Source organism: Malania oleifera, chromosome 4 (assembly GCF_029873635.1).
Source record: "Malania oleifera isolate guangnan ecotype guangnan chromosome 4, ASM2987363v1, whole genome shotgun sequence".
Taxonomy (NCBI): Eukaryota; Viridiplantae; Streptophyta; class Magnoliopsida; order Santalales; family Ximeniaceae; genus Malania; species Malania oleifera.
This window is the reverse complement of record NC_080420.1, coordinates 5,367,188-5,383,693: the sequence shown is the minus strand read 5'-3', so window position 1 is coordinate 5,383,693 and position 16,506 is coordinate 5,367,188. Positions and strand designations below refer to the sequence as shown.

At 34.9% G+C, this 16,506-nt stretch overlaps 1 protein-coding gene across 1 annotated transcript; it reads right to left on the bottom strand.

The window, feature by feature from the left end:
• Positions 1-282: 282 nt before the first annotated feature.
• Positions 283-16,268, bottom strand: LOC131153016 (calcium permeable stress-gated cation channel 1-like). Its single transcript, XM_058105030.1, has 12 exons — positions 15,906-16,268; positions 14,714-15,055; positions 13,675-13,821; positions 12,065-12,200; positions 10,561-10,662; positions 9,285-9,404; positions 9,075-9,155; positions 6,902-7,242; positions 5,801-6,046; positions 4,656-4,980; positions 2,670-2,903; positions 283-925 (listed from the first exon to the last, which is right to left on the bottom strand). The coding sequence occupies exons 2-12, from the start codon at positions 15,022-15,024 to the stop codon at positions 662-664; spliced, it is 2,307 nt and encodes a 768-aa protein (XP_057961013.1). The 5' UTR covers positions 15,025-15,055; positions 15,906-16,268; the 3' UTR covers positions 283-661.
• Between the last annotated feature and the right edge of the window lie 238 nt (positions 16,269-16,506).

Genomic DNA, 16,506 nt, shown 5'->3' with positions numbered 1-16,506 from the left:
AACAACAAAAAACAAAATCTCGGTATACTATTTTATTCCCATATTGTAAATATTCTATAAATAAAAATAAAAATAGCTGAAAAAAATTGATATTTCTCTTGGGAATATGAATTTTAACCTTAAATATAAATTTATATAAATTTTTATAAATACAATATAAAATTATATTAAATTTCTTCCAATTCCACACAAATTAAAATCCATTTTTCCAAACACCACCTTAAAGAAAAAAACAAAAAATTCAGTAACTCATTGATAAATGATATTAGATGGAAACCTCAATGCACTAAAAAGAAAAAATTGCATTAAGATACAAAATTGAATATAAAATGCATCGTAAACAACTTCTACAAATTATACATTTATTTGTCAATTTACAACAGTTGTGAGGGAAAAAATGAGACAAACTACCACAATCTTTGCTTCTGGTTGATAAGAATTCACACGCCAAAGATCCAATCCTTCCTGCTTCCTTGCAGCAGTTTGAATACCCTACTCTGCACGCGTCCACACACACACTCTCTGTATATATATATATATATGCAACAACTTATGCTAGCTATTCTCCTCAATGCTGGTCTAATATACAATGCCACCTTCAACTGCAACCATTTTGAAGGGGCTCATAATTTAAAATGAGATCAAGGAACAAAGCTAAAATTTAAGGCTGTGGTGGTTCCTGAATTGTATCGGGCAGAGTCGGAGAGGATGAACCACTGAACTTGCTAGGCAATGGGGTGTTCCTCCGGGATTGGCGCTTGGTTGGAACTAGCACACTCTCCGGCTCCCACTTTCCGTTAACTTCCTCTTGTTCATCATCATTGCCACCTTTAAACACTGGATGCAGATAAGAATTTTGAAGGTAGCTTTTCAGATTCAGGTTTGGTTCCCTTGCATGTTCCAGTGTGTCTTTCATCATTGCTTCCTAATGGTTTTAGGACAACACAGAAAATTATTAGTAGAGTTTGATTCGCATGCACAAGAAGAAATGAAAAAGAAAATTAGGTAATTGCAAAATACGAAGGAATCGGGGGTTTTTATATCAGTCATAGCCATCAGAACAGTAGTTAATATGGTAAACATGCTAGTCAATCAAGGCACCAAGCAAACATTTCAAATATGGCATCAGGATCAACAGAAAAGGTAAATGGGAGGTTTTTTCAATAGCATTCTCCAGCTATTAATCAGATCAAGGACTGCAACACATACGTTGCACCACTGATCCAAATTTGTGCAAACCAAAAACGAGTTGCAATCACTGCACACAATTTTGTTCTCTCATATATTGGCTACCAGACTAATCTCAATGGAAAATATATAGTTCAACAAAAATTTGCAGATTTATCTCTTGGTTTAATAGGGTCAATAGTGTAGAGCAGCATTAATACTATGCCTGGAAGAGAAGTGAAAAGATAGAAAGGGTAAGCAGAAAAGTTGGCATTCAGCTCATGCAATCATACATCATAGAGAGAAAAACTGGTGGAAAGAAAGCAAAAGACAGCCATTCAGATGGCCAGACAATTCTCCTGATTTGGGTGATGGACCATTTAGAGGGATGAGTTTAAGTGATGTAGTTTATCTAATTAGCACCATCAACCACAAACTATATGCTCTTTTCATTTCTTTTCTCCCAATTTCCGTTATCCTACCGTGCAGAGGTAAGAGGAAAGAAACATCATCCTCCTTTCTGTCCATTTTTTGTATTTCTCCTGCCAAGATCCTAAGCAACTGCCTGTGGCACTGGGAATCAAACCCATGATCTTGGTTTTGATACTGCATGTAGCTGACAGTAAGAATACTACTCCAAATCTTTTTTATTATATTTATAGCAGCCTAACACTACAGTCTGAATATGACTTGACCCAATACCTAGGTCTCTGCCATGTGGGCTGATTGGTGCCACACCTTGACCAAGAGGCAACAATCTTCCAATGGCAACTGTTCTTGTTGCTCAATAATTGAACCTGTAACCTTAGCTCTAATATAACTTCTAGGTTCAAACGTTTGCCACTGCAACCGCACGCTATCCAAACCTCATCCCATCTGTGTGCTAATTCCCTCCCCTATTCTTTTGTTCTCTTCTCCCTCCTTTTCCCTCGTATCTCCCTTCTTTTCAAGACTATAACCCTGTCTGGGAATGGGCTTGGATTTAGATTTGTGTGGACTCGGACTAAATGTTATATTAAATTGCATTGAATTTTGTCCAAATCTACCCAAATACAAATTCAAAAGCCTAAACTCCATGCTCCCAAACACAGCGTAAGAGCAATTTGCACCAATGTTGATATCTAAAATCAGTATAACCACAAAACCAAGTGGCACCATACATATATCCATAAAAAAAACTATGAATAGAAAATTTAAACATTAACATAAACAAGATACACAAATCGCGTTCACACGGATAGTCAGAAAAGCAGGTGAACAAACTTCTTATATTGATTTCAAAACTGTTGCTTCATAACACAAAATTATTATCTTCTTGAATAATAAACCTCACAGTTAGTACAATATTAAAGGTGTTACCATAAGCACAATTGTAATATAATGATCAATCTAAAATATACGCAGGTGGCCAGCGCTATGATCAATGCTCAATCACTGCAAGCTTTAGCTATAATGTGTGCAATAACAAAACAACAAATCTGTAGATTCTGATTCCTACATACCTGTAATGGATATCTAACAAATGCTGATTCATAACGGCCTTTGCAGAACCTATGGAACCATATAGTCAAGACAGGAAGTGCAATAAGAAATGGTGTTGATTGAGCAGCATGTTTTGTACTCAGCAGTCCCATAAGTAGCAGCTGTGAGATAACCAATGCAGTTATAATACGTCCATGGACATCAGGCCAGAATGCTGCACCACTCTCATACTCTTGGTTGTAAACATTTATAATCTGCAGTATGACACAAGTATTCTTTAGGGAAAAAAGTTTAAACATAGCAAATTGCTATACAATACATGGGGCAATAATTAACTGGCTACAGCAATGCCAGCATAGATTCATGAGAAAAAAAAAATGCAATAAGGTACTGTAGACAGTTGTGAAGATTAGACTTCTTACAAAATAAAAAAATATAAAATTTCCAGATGAAGGACTATCTAAGCAAGTTCAACAAATAAATTAAAGGATAGGATTAATAATTTCCAGAAGGAAAATCAGTTTCTTACATGAAACACTATGCAGCAAGTGTGATATACAGATGACAGATTACACAAACCATAGGTAAGAAACAATCAACAAGAACAGTTCTATAAATGAAATGCAATATTGGAGTTTCAAGTTGATTACTGCATGAAGTGCCGACTACCGGAACATAGTTTAAAGCATTCTCCACTTTAAATGAAATTGTGTGTAACATACATTTCTTGATATTTCAAGGATTTGTTGATGCAATGGTAACCACCACCTCAAATAAAAAAAGAAAAAATAGAGAATGAAATAATCAATTCAAAAAATGACAATGGCTATGCACTCCTGTGTTTTCACGCTAGAGTAGGTTTGCAAATACCTTCTGCTCTATCTTTTCTTTCCCAAAAAAAAAAAGGGAAATGTTCTTTACAAGTTTTAGCAGCATATTGCCTCATCCTTGAAGCTATTATCTTTTAAAGAGCAAACCAAGTAACACACAAGTTTTAGGTGACTTCCATAGGAACAATTAGGTCCATACCCCTACAAAGTGAAGGCCTAAATGGATAATCAAGAAGTTTTTATGTATGTTTTCAATGTTCATTTTATCTAAGTGGTGTTGAAATAGGGCCAGATTCTTCCATATGTGCTCAGAAGAATGATCTCTCCCATCCCATGAAGAAGAGTGCCAAGAGAACCAAAGCAGCACTCTCTCTCTCTCAATACAGACTGGTGAGAGCACAGTGAATAATCAAATCACTCATTCATACACAAAAATCAATGAATTTCCAAATGGCAAAAAATTTGGTTGCATTTGTAGGATTCCATGGAGTTTTTTCCCAGTTTATCATTTTTAAAAAATATATATTAAATAATACTTTTATTGAAAAAATAATTCCTGGAATGACATGTGGCAAATCTCGCTACTTGAAGTAGCAAGATTACGTCAGAGTCATTCCGGGAATTATTTTCCCAAAAAAGGTATTATTTAATATATTTTTAAAAAAAAAGATAAATCGAGAAAAAACTCGAACACAACCTTGCCTATGTGAGTGTAGTTCCACAAAAAACCATGCACTTTTTTAGGTCAGCTTAGAGACATTTATTTTTACTGATAATTACCTTCTGCTATCCAACCCACATGATTTAGCATCTCTTCTAAAAATGTTCAAACAATATAATGATAGGGCCCATAATGATTCATGATGAGACAATAGAATGCAACAATAATTATTTAAGAACTACGAATTTCCAAATGCCTTGTCCTTGTCAGAATTTGAACCCTCTTTTTTCTACGGGATTAAAAGTTCAATTTTAATCTAGTGGTGCAAATCATCAAACTATACTGATTTTGGCCCCAGCAGATTTTCTATGTCATACCCAACTATGAAGCAGGATTCTAATCATCTGATTGACAATGATGTGTACATGAAATAATATGCATAAAGATGTTTGTAAAATTCTTATCCTTTAGACCTTTATATGTCAAATTTCATGATGAAAATGGCAAAACTTTACCTGATGACGAAATACAACAAAAGCCAGGCAGAAGAATACTAATATGAAAGGAAGGAGAACTGGTGTCACCACAGCATAAACAAGGCCTAGTAAAAAATAAAATTGAATTTGAGGTTCGCCAGTGTTGAAGCCAAGACTCCCTGCATCCATTGCCTCCTCTCTGTCCTTCTCAGTCTTCACTAAGAAAAAGTTCTTTAAATGGTATATGATCAGTGGTTTCAACATTAAAATCTCCCCAGCAATGCCAGCCCATCCATCAACCATTATATACGTTATGAAAAAAGTTGCTTTCATTGGAATTGCTACGCCAATTGTTTTAGGAATACTGCAAAAATGAACTGAAGATCACAAAAATGTACTACTGAAATGAAATAACTAATGTTGTCAGAGGTTACATGAGGACCAAACAAGGTAAGAGTTTAAATAGTTTACACACTCAAATTAAACGAAGCACACTATGATCAGGTAGAGTGCCAGTTCAAAACCCACAAGGGAAAATTATATTTACTTTGTGACATTAGCAACAAAAAATGAAGAACTATGATTTACTTAAGAGAGAGAAGAAACAATTTGAATGAGGATGCTCTAGCCCCACCAGTTGTGTGATAACAGTTAACAATTGATGGCGCACATACCATGGGAATTAAAAAGGGCTACAATTGAAAATATATGGGGAAGAAGAAACAAATGCAGTTTTGCAGCTAACAGTTCTTGGCCAGCAATGAGCTTATATCAAAAGTTTCTCTCACTTCAAGCATAAACCATAGTTTCTTCACAAATAGCTAATGAACCAAATAACCTGGCAAGAGAACCAGACCAAGTTTTTTTTGTCAAAGAGATCACATTTTCTTAGTACAATTAACTCTGATAAGTTGAATCCTTCTTTGAATTTTTGTAGCACTTTATCACTGAAACATCAGTTTGCAGTTACTGTTATCTTCATTTAATTGAATTGAATTTAACAAGCCTCAACATTCAAATGAATATTCCTTCTGATGATAGGCAAGCCAATATATATCAACATGACACACACACACATGCATGCTTGTAGTTCCCCCCCCCCCCAAAAAAAATAAACATTATGCACTGCAAAAAGTTCAAGGAAATACTGAACAAGGCAACTCATTTATAAAAGAATAACATACTCATTTGCTGACTGCTTGATGAATGTATTTAGCTGTTCAAATGCGGTTCCAGTGATTATGCTCCCAAGAAATACGTTCACAAAATTGAAAAGATAATATCTAGATGCTGATCTTCTTTCTAGAGATGACAGAGATATAAAGCCTTCAAATTTGGACATGAACATCAATATCATGGGCAAAATGATAAGGAAAATCTTCAAAGCAATCCCAGGGAGAAAACCTTGGATGAATGACTTGATGAATCCCCTGCATAATAATTTAGAGTACTGTTAGCACAAACTTGTGTAAAGATGACTAAACAACCAAGATTCTTGTATAGCCAAAATTTTGCAATATTGTTCCTAAATATTCACCTGACAGCCAACACTTAAAATCAAATTAAACAAAGGAGTAAAAAGAAATAAAACTGATTTGTAACAGCACATTAACACAACACAAATGGGAAAAATATCTTACGACAAACACAAAGGAGCTTGATTAATCACTCCAAAATTCCTCTAAATACTTTCACGTGCACATATACGGTCTTTTAGTATGGAAAAGTGTTGATCTACAGAAAAAGAAAATGGCTAATATAGATGATGTTAGTTTACCACTTCACCTAAAAGCTTAAGTTGTTAGGTTGTGGGTCAACAATGTATATCAAGCTTTAACACTCCCCCGCACGTGTAGCCCAATAGCACGTGGAGAGATAAACAAATGACAAATAATGCCATAGAATAAAGGCGGGCGACAAGATTAGAATTTAGGACCTCCTGGTAACCAGAGCTCAGATACCATGTTAGATTACCACTTTACCTAAAAGGTTAAGCTGTTAGGTTGTGGGTCAATAATGTATATCAAGCTTTAACAGATAAATCATGAGGAATTCCATTAATAGATAATGCAATCAATATGTCAACTAAACATGTCAATAGATTTCACTTCTAGAATGGATATGAGAGAATTATTAATGCATGCAAAAACACAAAACAAAAAAGCATTTCAAGTATAGTTTTGCAACTATAATCATGATTATTATGAAAGGTAAAACAAAATTTAGTCTGTTAGACCTAGGAACTCATGAATGTTATGTAAGCATACACAGACAAGGACACTCACACTTCAATAATGAACTTCAAAAAGGGTGCAGCCTTCTCAATTCCTTCAATGCTTGCTAGGGATTGTACAAAGGCAATGGGAATCATGAAGAAGAAGGTGAGAAAGAAGAATGCGACAGCAATGATAAGCCTTCGAACTGCGAGTGAAACATATGGAATAGCAAGGTTTTGCCAATATACATCACGTGGTTCTGGTGCCCACTCAGTTAACCATATAGTCGGGTTTCTGGATTGTTGAGTTTGTGCACAAACAGCTGCACCCCACCGAGTTTTGAAGGAAACAAATGCCGCCGGCATGATAGATTTAGGGTCATTCACAACCCTCTTTCTCTCTGCAGCTATCTGAATACAAAGCAATCCATTAAACAAAATTAAATTGGACTTTAAAAGCAAAATAGAAGGCATAAAATAGACAAAAACCACAGGAGTAAAATGAAGCAAATCTTCAACAAATCCAAGTTCCAACAGTCCAATAAGTGGGATTGATATTCTTTCTTTAAACATAAGAACCCAACACATATTGGTGATAAAAGAGAAGGCGCAGGGTAAGCTGGAAGGGGGTTGTGTAGTTGGGTTGGAGACAACCTCCTCTTGTTGGATGATAACCTCACCCTTAGCACTCTCCAATTTGCATGTTTGGTCCTCATTCTCACCGGAGACCCTCACTAGCCCAAAGCTTCCTGCTCTGGAGTATTGCACCACCGTTGCTACTGCATAAGAAAGGACTTCATTGCACCACCCTTGCTATCACTTTTCAATTTTATATCATCCTGACTTCATCCCCCCCTTTTCCGCTTGACACTTGAGTTCCTATGGATTGCCTAATTTTCCTGTCTCAGCAATCTCCATTACCTCTCATTATTTCTATGCAGCCTAACTCCCAATCGCATCCAATAACCCACAATCACAGAAAGTCAAACTTAATTGCATGCCATGGCTCAAGAGATAATAAGGATTATTGCAATCTTGGTTAGTTTCCATGATTCTCCACCTTGTCATTGCATGTGGTGATTTTAGACCATTTATCTTAAATTTGAATCTCAAATTTTGTCGATGATGATTTCAACTTCCATCAAGCCAAATAAGGAATCATATAATATTATCTCTCTCTAAGTTTCAACCCTTCCCATTATTGGGCCTCAATTCAGAATAATCATTCTTCATTATCTCTTCCTACTTTAAATTCCTAAGTCTAGAATCATCTTTCAAATTGTGTAATCATCAATTAATGACACTGGCAAAATGTCAAAAATGTCTAGTACAGAACATACCTATGAGAAATTACTGGGTAAGGGCACTGAAACCATGAAGGTTAGGAACCTTGATCAAATCTGCCTATTTTTAGGAATCTTCTAAAGACATGTCTTTCTGTAGTTTGATGTGGAGCATGCCTTTTTAAGGCAATCCTTGTAAAATTCAGCACAAATGAGATATTCACTAGTCAAATAATAGCTATCTAGTACGACAATGGGGGCATATAGCCATTATTACATTAAATTTGAAGCGGGAAAGTTTTGAAACTGCAGCAAGATTCTAAAGAATTACTGAAATTCTCATACAGGAAACAATTTAAAATGAACAAACATCATCATAGCATTGAAACTGCTGCACCACTCTAAAGAACTATTTTGTAGTTCAAATTGAAAAGATAAATATGCTAAAAACATAAAAAAAAAAAAACAAAAAACAAAAAAACAAAAAAAACAAAAACAAAAACAAAACAAAACAAAACAAAACAAAAAACAAAAAACAAAACAAAACAAAACAAAAAACAAAAAAACAAAAAACCAGTGCACAAAGTTTGTGTGCCACATCAGGGATCAGAGGAGGGCATTGAAACTACTGCACCACTCTAAAAAACTATTTTGTAGTTCAAATTGAAAAGATAAATATGCTAAAAACCAGCACACAAAGTTTGTGTGCCATATCACGGATCAGAGGAGGGCATGATTTATCCAGCCTTACCTCCACAATTGTAGAGGCTGTTTACCTGATTTTGGAACCTGTGACCCGCTGGCTTGAGTGAAACACCCTCACCACTGGGCCAAGGCTCTTCCTATAAAACATAAATCACCTAGCATGTCTATGGACTAATAGGAAAAACTATAATAACAAACAGTTTAACTTCAGAAAAATAAATATCTAATAAGAAGTTAAAAGGGAAATATTTTTACTTCTTTTGATAATCTCTCAATCTCAGATGCATGAAATTCAATTGCATCCACTCGATCTCCACAAAGGCCAAGACAACCAGTCTGCTAGGGAAAACATGTGCAGAATTAGGTCACAAATCAGAAGCCAAAAATAGCATAAATAGGGTTCAACATGTAAGATAAAGGGGTTAATTATGAGGCCACAGAGCAAATTGCAATACACTGTAGTACCTTGATAAGAGGTCTCTTTGACTGGTTTCGAGAATATTTATTTTCATAGTAATCAAGCCAATTATGCTTGCCTTTCTTCTCCTCGACCAGTTTTGCAAGTTTATTTGCATTGCATACAACCTGAGTAAAATAGTTTTAGTAATAAACTAAAATATTAAATAACAATCATAAATTATATTCAATGATGAGCCTTAACAAAAAAGAAAGGAAATAAATGAAAATTTTACTATCTAGGAAAATTTAGTTTCTTCATTGATGCTGTGAATTTTGCCCTATGCAGAGAATTTATAGTGATATTCTCATAATTATTGTGAGCAGCCTGGTGAAGCCACTGGATCTGTTTTGACTGGTGGGACTGGCAGGTTGAATCGGTGGTCGAATCTAATGATATGTGTGTGTGCGTGTGTGTGTGTACACATATATTTATGTATTACAACAAGGATTAATGATGATGCTGCATGGATGATAGTTATCATTATCATTAAAAGATAAAAAAAATATTACGTAATAACGAGAGAATTAATACTTTGAATTTATTTAAAAGGGTAAAAAAGTGATTAATTAATAAGTATATAAATAATTAAAATTTATTTAGGTGCTATTTGGATCAATTATTTTATTTGAGGAAAAAATTTGAAAGAGAAACAAGAAGAAATCCATCTTCTATTATATTTTCTTTCTACATTAAATACCATTAAAAATAAATTTGTTCTAGTATGATTCAAGATCAAGAAAAAAGTAAATGTTAATAATTTGTAAAATCAATTTTTTGTTAACTGATTTGTTCTATACATTATTTCTTTCACACTATCCATAACCAAGTATGAAAAATTTGGATTCCTTCATATTTTCTGTTACTACCCCTAATGTTCTTCAAATTTCACGCGAGGCTTTAAAGTAAAAGATTTTAAAATTTGATGAGACTTGATATTTCTATATGCCCAAACTGTGGTTATCATGGTGAGTGCCTCCTCTTATGCGACTGAGGTCCTGGGTTCAGCCCCCTATCAACCCCCTTATAAAAAAATAAATATTCTTGAGGGTATGGATGATCAAACCCCCTTAAAGATTCCATGAGGGGGCTAAAAACATACTAGATGGGGCAACCTTGTTGGTACCTCAACTCACTTTCACTTTTTTCTCCATCATCTAAATATTCCAATCCAACAGAGACTTTACCATAAAGATCCTAAAAATAAATTTAAAAAAAAAAGAAAAAGATATGGCAATGGAAAGCAAGAAATTCTCATGGAATGTTAAGCAAGCTGGGTTCAACCTGATTGGTGAGATAGTGTTCTGGATGATTAACCAGGAAGAAATGTTCCACAAGCTCACTAATAGATTCATCCGGATCTGGGGGCACATTCCTAACAAGGACCTGCAAACAACCATATTCCATAAGAAAGTTATTATAGACATGCATTTTCAAAGTATTTGGGGCACATTCCTAACAAGGACCTGTAAACAACCATATTCCATTAGAAAAGTTATTATAGACATGCATTTTCAAAGTATTGGAAGTATGTATAACTGGTTAGCCTTCTCAATTTACAATCCATCCATACATATATACATCATACATATATACATCATACATAGATACATTATACATATACATTGCATATATATATATATATATATTACACATAAATGTCCAAGAGCAAAATGCCGTTTAACTCCATTAGTTTTTCTGTTAATAAAATTGTAAAATAACTTATATGTTCCCACACCCTATGTTTGGGAGAGGTCTTGGATTTGGATTTGTGTGTATTTGGACAGATGTAACAAAATTGTATTGAATTTTTTCTAAATACACCCGAATCCAAATCCAAAGTCTGAAATGCATGCCCCAAATGCAGCATCAATAGAAATTGTAAGGAAGAAATTCGTAGTGTGGTAGTCAACAAGAGTCCTTAAGACCCTGTTTGGAATTTGGAAAAAATATCAGGGAACCCCACTTCTTCTCACCAAAAGCAGACTAGTTACTGCAAAACCATGGCCAGCCTCTCAGGCAAGTCCCTATTGCATTCTTATCTCCAGCATCTCTCTTGCACATACTATGAAGCAACGGGAGAAGCCAACAGTCAAGCATCAATAGATTCATGAATAGCATTGAACATGGTAGCCATTGTATCTAAACGTCAAAGTCAAGATGACCATGCATGGCCAAGAAATACTCCAACAAAAAAAAATTAATAGAAGAAAAAATAATTGACAAATTTAAAGTTAGCACTTACTGAACTCTATACTGTTAAATTTTTTGAAAAATTTGAGGCTAATAATAGTTCGGCAACTGAGCTCCACCGTATTGCTAAAATAGTTAACATGGTAAATAGCAGGAAATCTTTATATAATAAAATTTCTAAAGAAAGAAATATATTTAATATTTGTATGCAAGAAAATGGATACTTTGAATTATATTCACAACTGTGGAAAAATCTTCAAATTACCCAAAGTGTAGTTTATTGACTTATTTGCACTTTATTGTGATCATGTTTCAACCTTATCTTTGACTCACACAACATCTTCAAACTGATGAAACTACTAATTAATAAAGTATAATTTATTAATTAATATATGCTTCAGTGCCATTGAATTTCAATCGTTGCATTGTATTCTCAAATCTGATACAGCTCAAATCTTAAATCAGTCTACAACCTTCACAGATCACTATTTGCATTCTAATAAAGAAAATACAAACAATTCAAGATAATCATAAAATAAATTTAAAAAAAAAATCACAAATTAGATGACTTCAATGAGAATGAATCTCATCTTACTGTAAATTGATCTGGACGGCGTCTTTCTGTTGCAAGAAACTGCAATCGCATTGACGCAATTGTCTCATACTCCTTTTGCAATACATAGCATGTCCAAAAAGTGAACACATAGGCCATCACAATATGAGCCCAAAATCTGCAACCACCGTAAACAGGGGAATTACTATAGATTGAGTGACTTGTTCAGCGAATGATTATCTTGAAAACAAAGGGGATCAATAAACGTTTTTTGCATAATAAAATCAAAAAATCTATTGGCAGTAACTGCTGAGAAAATTATTTAGTAAAATAATAAGATAGACCATGCTCAATTTCTTCTTTTAGGAAAGTTTGCTTAAAACAAAAAAGGGAGCATTAATTTCCCCCCAAGCTTCAGGGGACTAACAAAAACAAGAATTGTGCTGCAATTTACCTCATCTAAGTAGCTCATTGTAATATTTCTCTAAAAATAATTAAAAAACACTTAAATTATTGATTGAACAATTTTGCTAAACTGGCTTCATATCAATGCAGTCCCTATCATATTCTGATCCAATCGAAATAATCACAACTGCGTGCCAAACTTTTGTGCTGAGATTTATCATATGTGTTATTTCCTAATTTTTAAAAGGGAGCATCAATCTCCCCCCAAGCTTCAGAGGACTAACAAATACAAGAGTTGTGCTGCAATTTACCTTATTTATGTAGCTCACTGTAAAATTTCTCTTAAAGTGATTTAAAAATACAAAAGTTAACAATTTACTGAAACAGATTCATATCAAAATTATCACAACTGAGTGCCAAAATTTTTTGCTTAGTTTTATCTCATTTTTAAAAGTATTCTTCTTATATCATATCTTATATGATAACATGTACTAAAAAGAAAAATATCTCCCCCTCCAACTTGCCAAAGCTAGCTTAGAAAAAAAGGGAAAATCAATTGCCTCCGAAGCATTGGGTTTGGGGACTAACAAAAACAAAAATTGTAATGGGACTTACTTCATATATATGGCTCTTAATATTTTTCTTAATGTAATTAAAAAACATACCAATTATTGTTTAAACAATTTACTAAAATCGGAGTTCTAATCATATATACAGAAAATCTAGTGAGGTAAGAATTATCTTCATAAATCATGACATCTGAATCGTAAGAACTAACATTCTTATGGACATGAACTTACAGGGGATAAAGAAAAACTAGTATTTGCAGAGAACAATATGTGGTTATTCAAAAAATAGGTATAAAGAAACTCAGAAGAAACCGCATAAAAATAACCATCTTTTGGCATATTCCCTATTGCCTCAGTGATTCTTTGCACTGCCCGTTTCATCCTTGAAAGTTTTCTGTGGACCAAAATTATAATGCAAGTATTATGGCAGTGTGTGCTGTTTAACAAAGCACCTGCCAAATGAAAAAAAACACATTTTCAAGTGGCACAGCAACTTGTCAGCGAGTGCATGAGTGAATGTGCGTGTGTGTGTCAGAAGGTACTACAAGCAATCCAAAATGCATAAATAAATAGGGAAAAGATTGTATTGTGACTAATGCAGATTCAATATGCAAAATGATCATCATAAATATACAGAAAGGGCAAGCTACAATATGGAACAATAGCAACACAACAGACCTATAGGATCCAAGCGGAATATTTGAAATAGAAAGCTTATCGATGTCACTGTAAGTTGCTTTGCTTAGCTCCAAAGTGCTATTTGTCCAATTAACTGGCACCAGGATAGTAAGTGCAAGGAATGTTATGGGAACAAAGATCTTAAGCCTGCATAAGTTAAAGCAAAACAATCAGCCAAGAACCTTGAATATATATTCAACAGACATAATATTCACACAGCACAAAAATAGTATTCTTTCCCAGGGAAAAAAGATAGCCAGCACAACATTAAAGGGGACAACACATCCACATAGAGGGCAATTGCATTTTCTACTTTTGGATTTTTATATTCAATTTATGCAGTTTAGAGAGAAGACTTTTATAATAAAGGAGTGGAGAACAAAATTCATTTTGAGGTGTATATGGACTTGCTTTAATCTCTAGAGCAATTACATTCATTTCCAAAATTTTACACCATTACATAGCACTTCCAAAACGTTCCTATTTCTTGGCCAACCAAAATGACGCACCAAAATCTATCTATCCACTCTTATCTATATTTTCACAAAACCTCACACACCTCAACTACAAATTATTGACCCAAGATTCCATCTACCCAAGTATAAATGAACATTAATAAAGACTTTGGGTGGATCATCAGTAGTTTCCAATCCAAAATTCCAAGATGCAGAATGACAGGTCTCTATTGGCCTATCATCCCTTTAGTGGAAGACAAAAAGGTTTGGATTTTTTTCTTGTCCTTTATTTTGGCCTTGCTTTGAACAAGATGTTTATGAGCTTATTAAAGGGCTGGATCATTTTCGGAATGTTCATTGTAACATTACTATCCTACTATATGAATGATCTCCCATTAGCTTGTCAATAGAGATGAAAATAAAATGAAAATTTTAGGGTTGGAATAGTTGAAAAGAAGCATGGATGATCTTTTTTATTCTACTTTCTAGGTTAGCATTTATGCATGGTTGTTTGGAAGAAGCAACCAATGGAACAAGGAAAAAAAATGAAGATTGAAGAATTATTAAGATCTAATGCAGCATACCCTATCAAGTATATCCGCAAGTAAACAGCAGAATCCAATCCCGCATGGTCAATGAGTTCAGGTTCTGGCATTTTCAAAGCATCTGGCATCCAATTCAGAAACCTAACATATGATCTGAAGTCCAAATTGACAAAGCGTACAAATGCTCCCGATTGTGTTGGACTGCTTCTTAATCCTTTAATGTACCATTTCGGAAAATAAACCCTATCATTGAAAGGCTGAAGCCGAAGAATAGCAAATGCCACCAAGAATATAAAAGCACTGAGGATATTGATAGCAGCAGAAAGCCCTATATCTGCAAGCGTAGCCATCTATTAACCTTTCAGAAAAAGTTGTATCACCCTGCGATACAAGTAAGATATCAGTGTGTCAGTAACAGAACATGCACAAGAACTTAGATGCAAAGTGTCACACAAATCTAACTTCAAATCCTGTTACTGTGTCTAAAATAGAAACATCTATTGCGGCCAATTTCTGATATGGGCTTTAGAATTAAACAACTGTCCAAATGAACTCCAGAAGAAAGAACTCAAATTAGAAATAATTTTCAAGCAAATTTGTCCTAGACTGGCTACGCATGCAAAAGATACAGAACTAAGCAGAAAAGTAATATTTTCCTAATCCATTAATTGAAGCTAAAATACTGCCAGCTGCCACAACTAAATCAGGGAATAAATCAATAAACTGAATTTGAGAAGTAAGAAAATGCGGCAGCAAACGGCCTAGATTTTTTGTAGCCTAAACAAACAGCATAGGGCGCAGTGCAGTAATGAGCGGATTTCACGGGGCATCTGAATCTAATCATTCCCCTTCCTTAGTGAATTACCGATGAATTCATCTACTCTCCCTCAAGGGAGAACAGTAAAAAGCTGATTTAGGATATTAACAAGGGAAACGAAGAGAAAAAATCATTCAAACAACTAGAGTGCTCCAATTTTATTACTCCTCCATTCGGCCGCAGAGAAATTGAGAAAATATAGAAAAAGGAAAAAAAAAAAAAATTAAGTCCCACAAACACTTTAGCTCAGTTGAAGCAAAACTATAATTTTCTGTCGTAAAATCTCCTCATTTCCTTTCCTCTCGCTCTGTTCTCCCAGCAGCCAAACAGAAAAGGCAAATTTTAAACTCAATTACCTCAACTCACGTAGTTTATTATTCCAAGAAAACGAAGTTATAAAGTTCACACACTTACGCTATTCCTCTACGCTCTGCTCACTGATTGACGCGCCAAAACCCTAAAAGAACTGAACAAACGACCTCCGTTGCCGATCTGAGAGTGCTTGGATTGCTTCAAGGGCAAACCAAGGCAAGAACATTCCCGAACCACTTTCCCAGGAAAACTGTAGTGCAAGTAAAAGTGCGCCTTTTCATGATACAAAAAGAAGAATATAGTAAACGACTGAGATTTCCAGAATCCGGCGAAGTGTGATCCTTCGGATAACCAAACAGTGAGAAAACAACTAGCCGCGAATTGTTTGGCTGGAAGGAAAAGGAAAGAAAAGAAGGATTTGGTGTTACGTTTTGGGGGTTATGGTCGTATAAGATTGGATTAAAAATGATTACTAAAGACAGTATGGCTGACGACTCGCCTGCCACCCCCAGTGAGGTCCGTGTCGGCAAGGGACACGTGGCAATCTCTAACGGCTACAATTTGTCAGGTTTATACTTCTTGAGCGGTTTAGTGCGTGTAATGTACAAACCAATAAGAATGGCCCAGCTGGAGGAGATTGGCGAGTAGGAAGCAGAGTGGATTCGTGGGCGTTGGCGTGTGAGTCCCGCGTGGGATCCGCGGA

What these genes read in the sequence shown, in the direction of transcription:
- LOC131153016 (XM_058105030.1), bottom strand. Translation starts at nt 15,024, where the DNA reads ATGGCTACGCTTGCAGATATAGGGCTTTCTGCTGCTATCAATATCCTC. An exon ending in TTGAAGTTCATTATTGAAGT is followed by an intron (nt 6,047 to 6,901) that starts GTGAGTGTCCTT and finishes ATTATTATGCAG; the next exon opens with GGGATTCATCAAGTCATTCA. An exon ending in TTGTTGTATTTCGTCATCAG is followed by an intron (nt 2,904 to 4,655) that starts GTAAAGTTTTGC and finishes GTCATACTGCAG; the next exon opens with ATTATAAATGTTTACAACCA.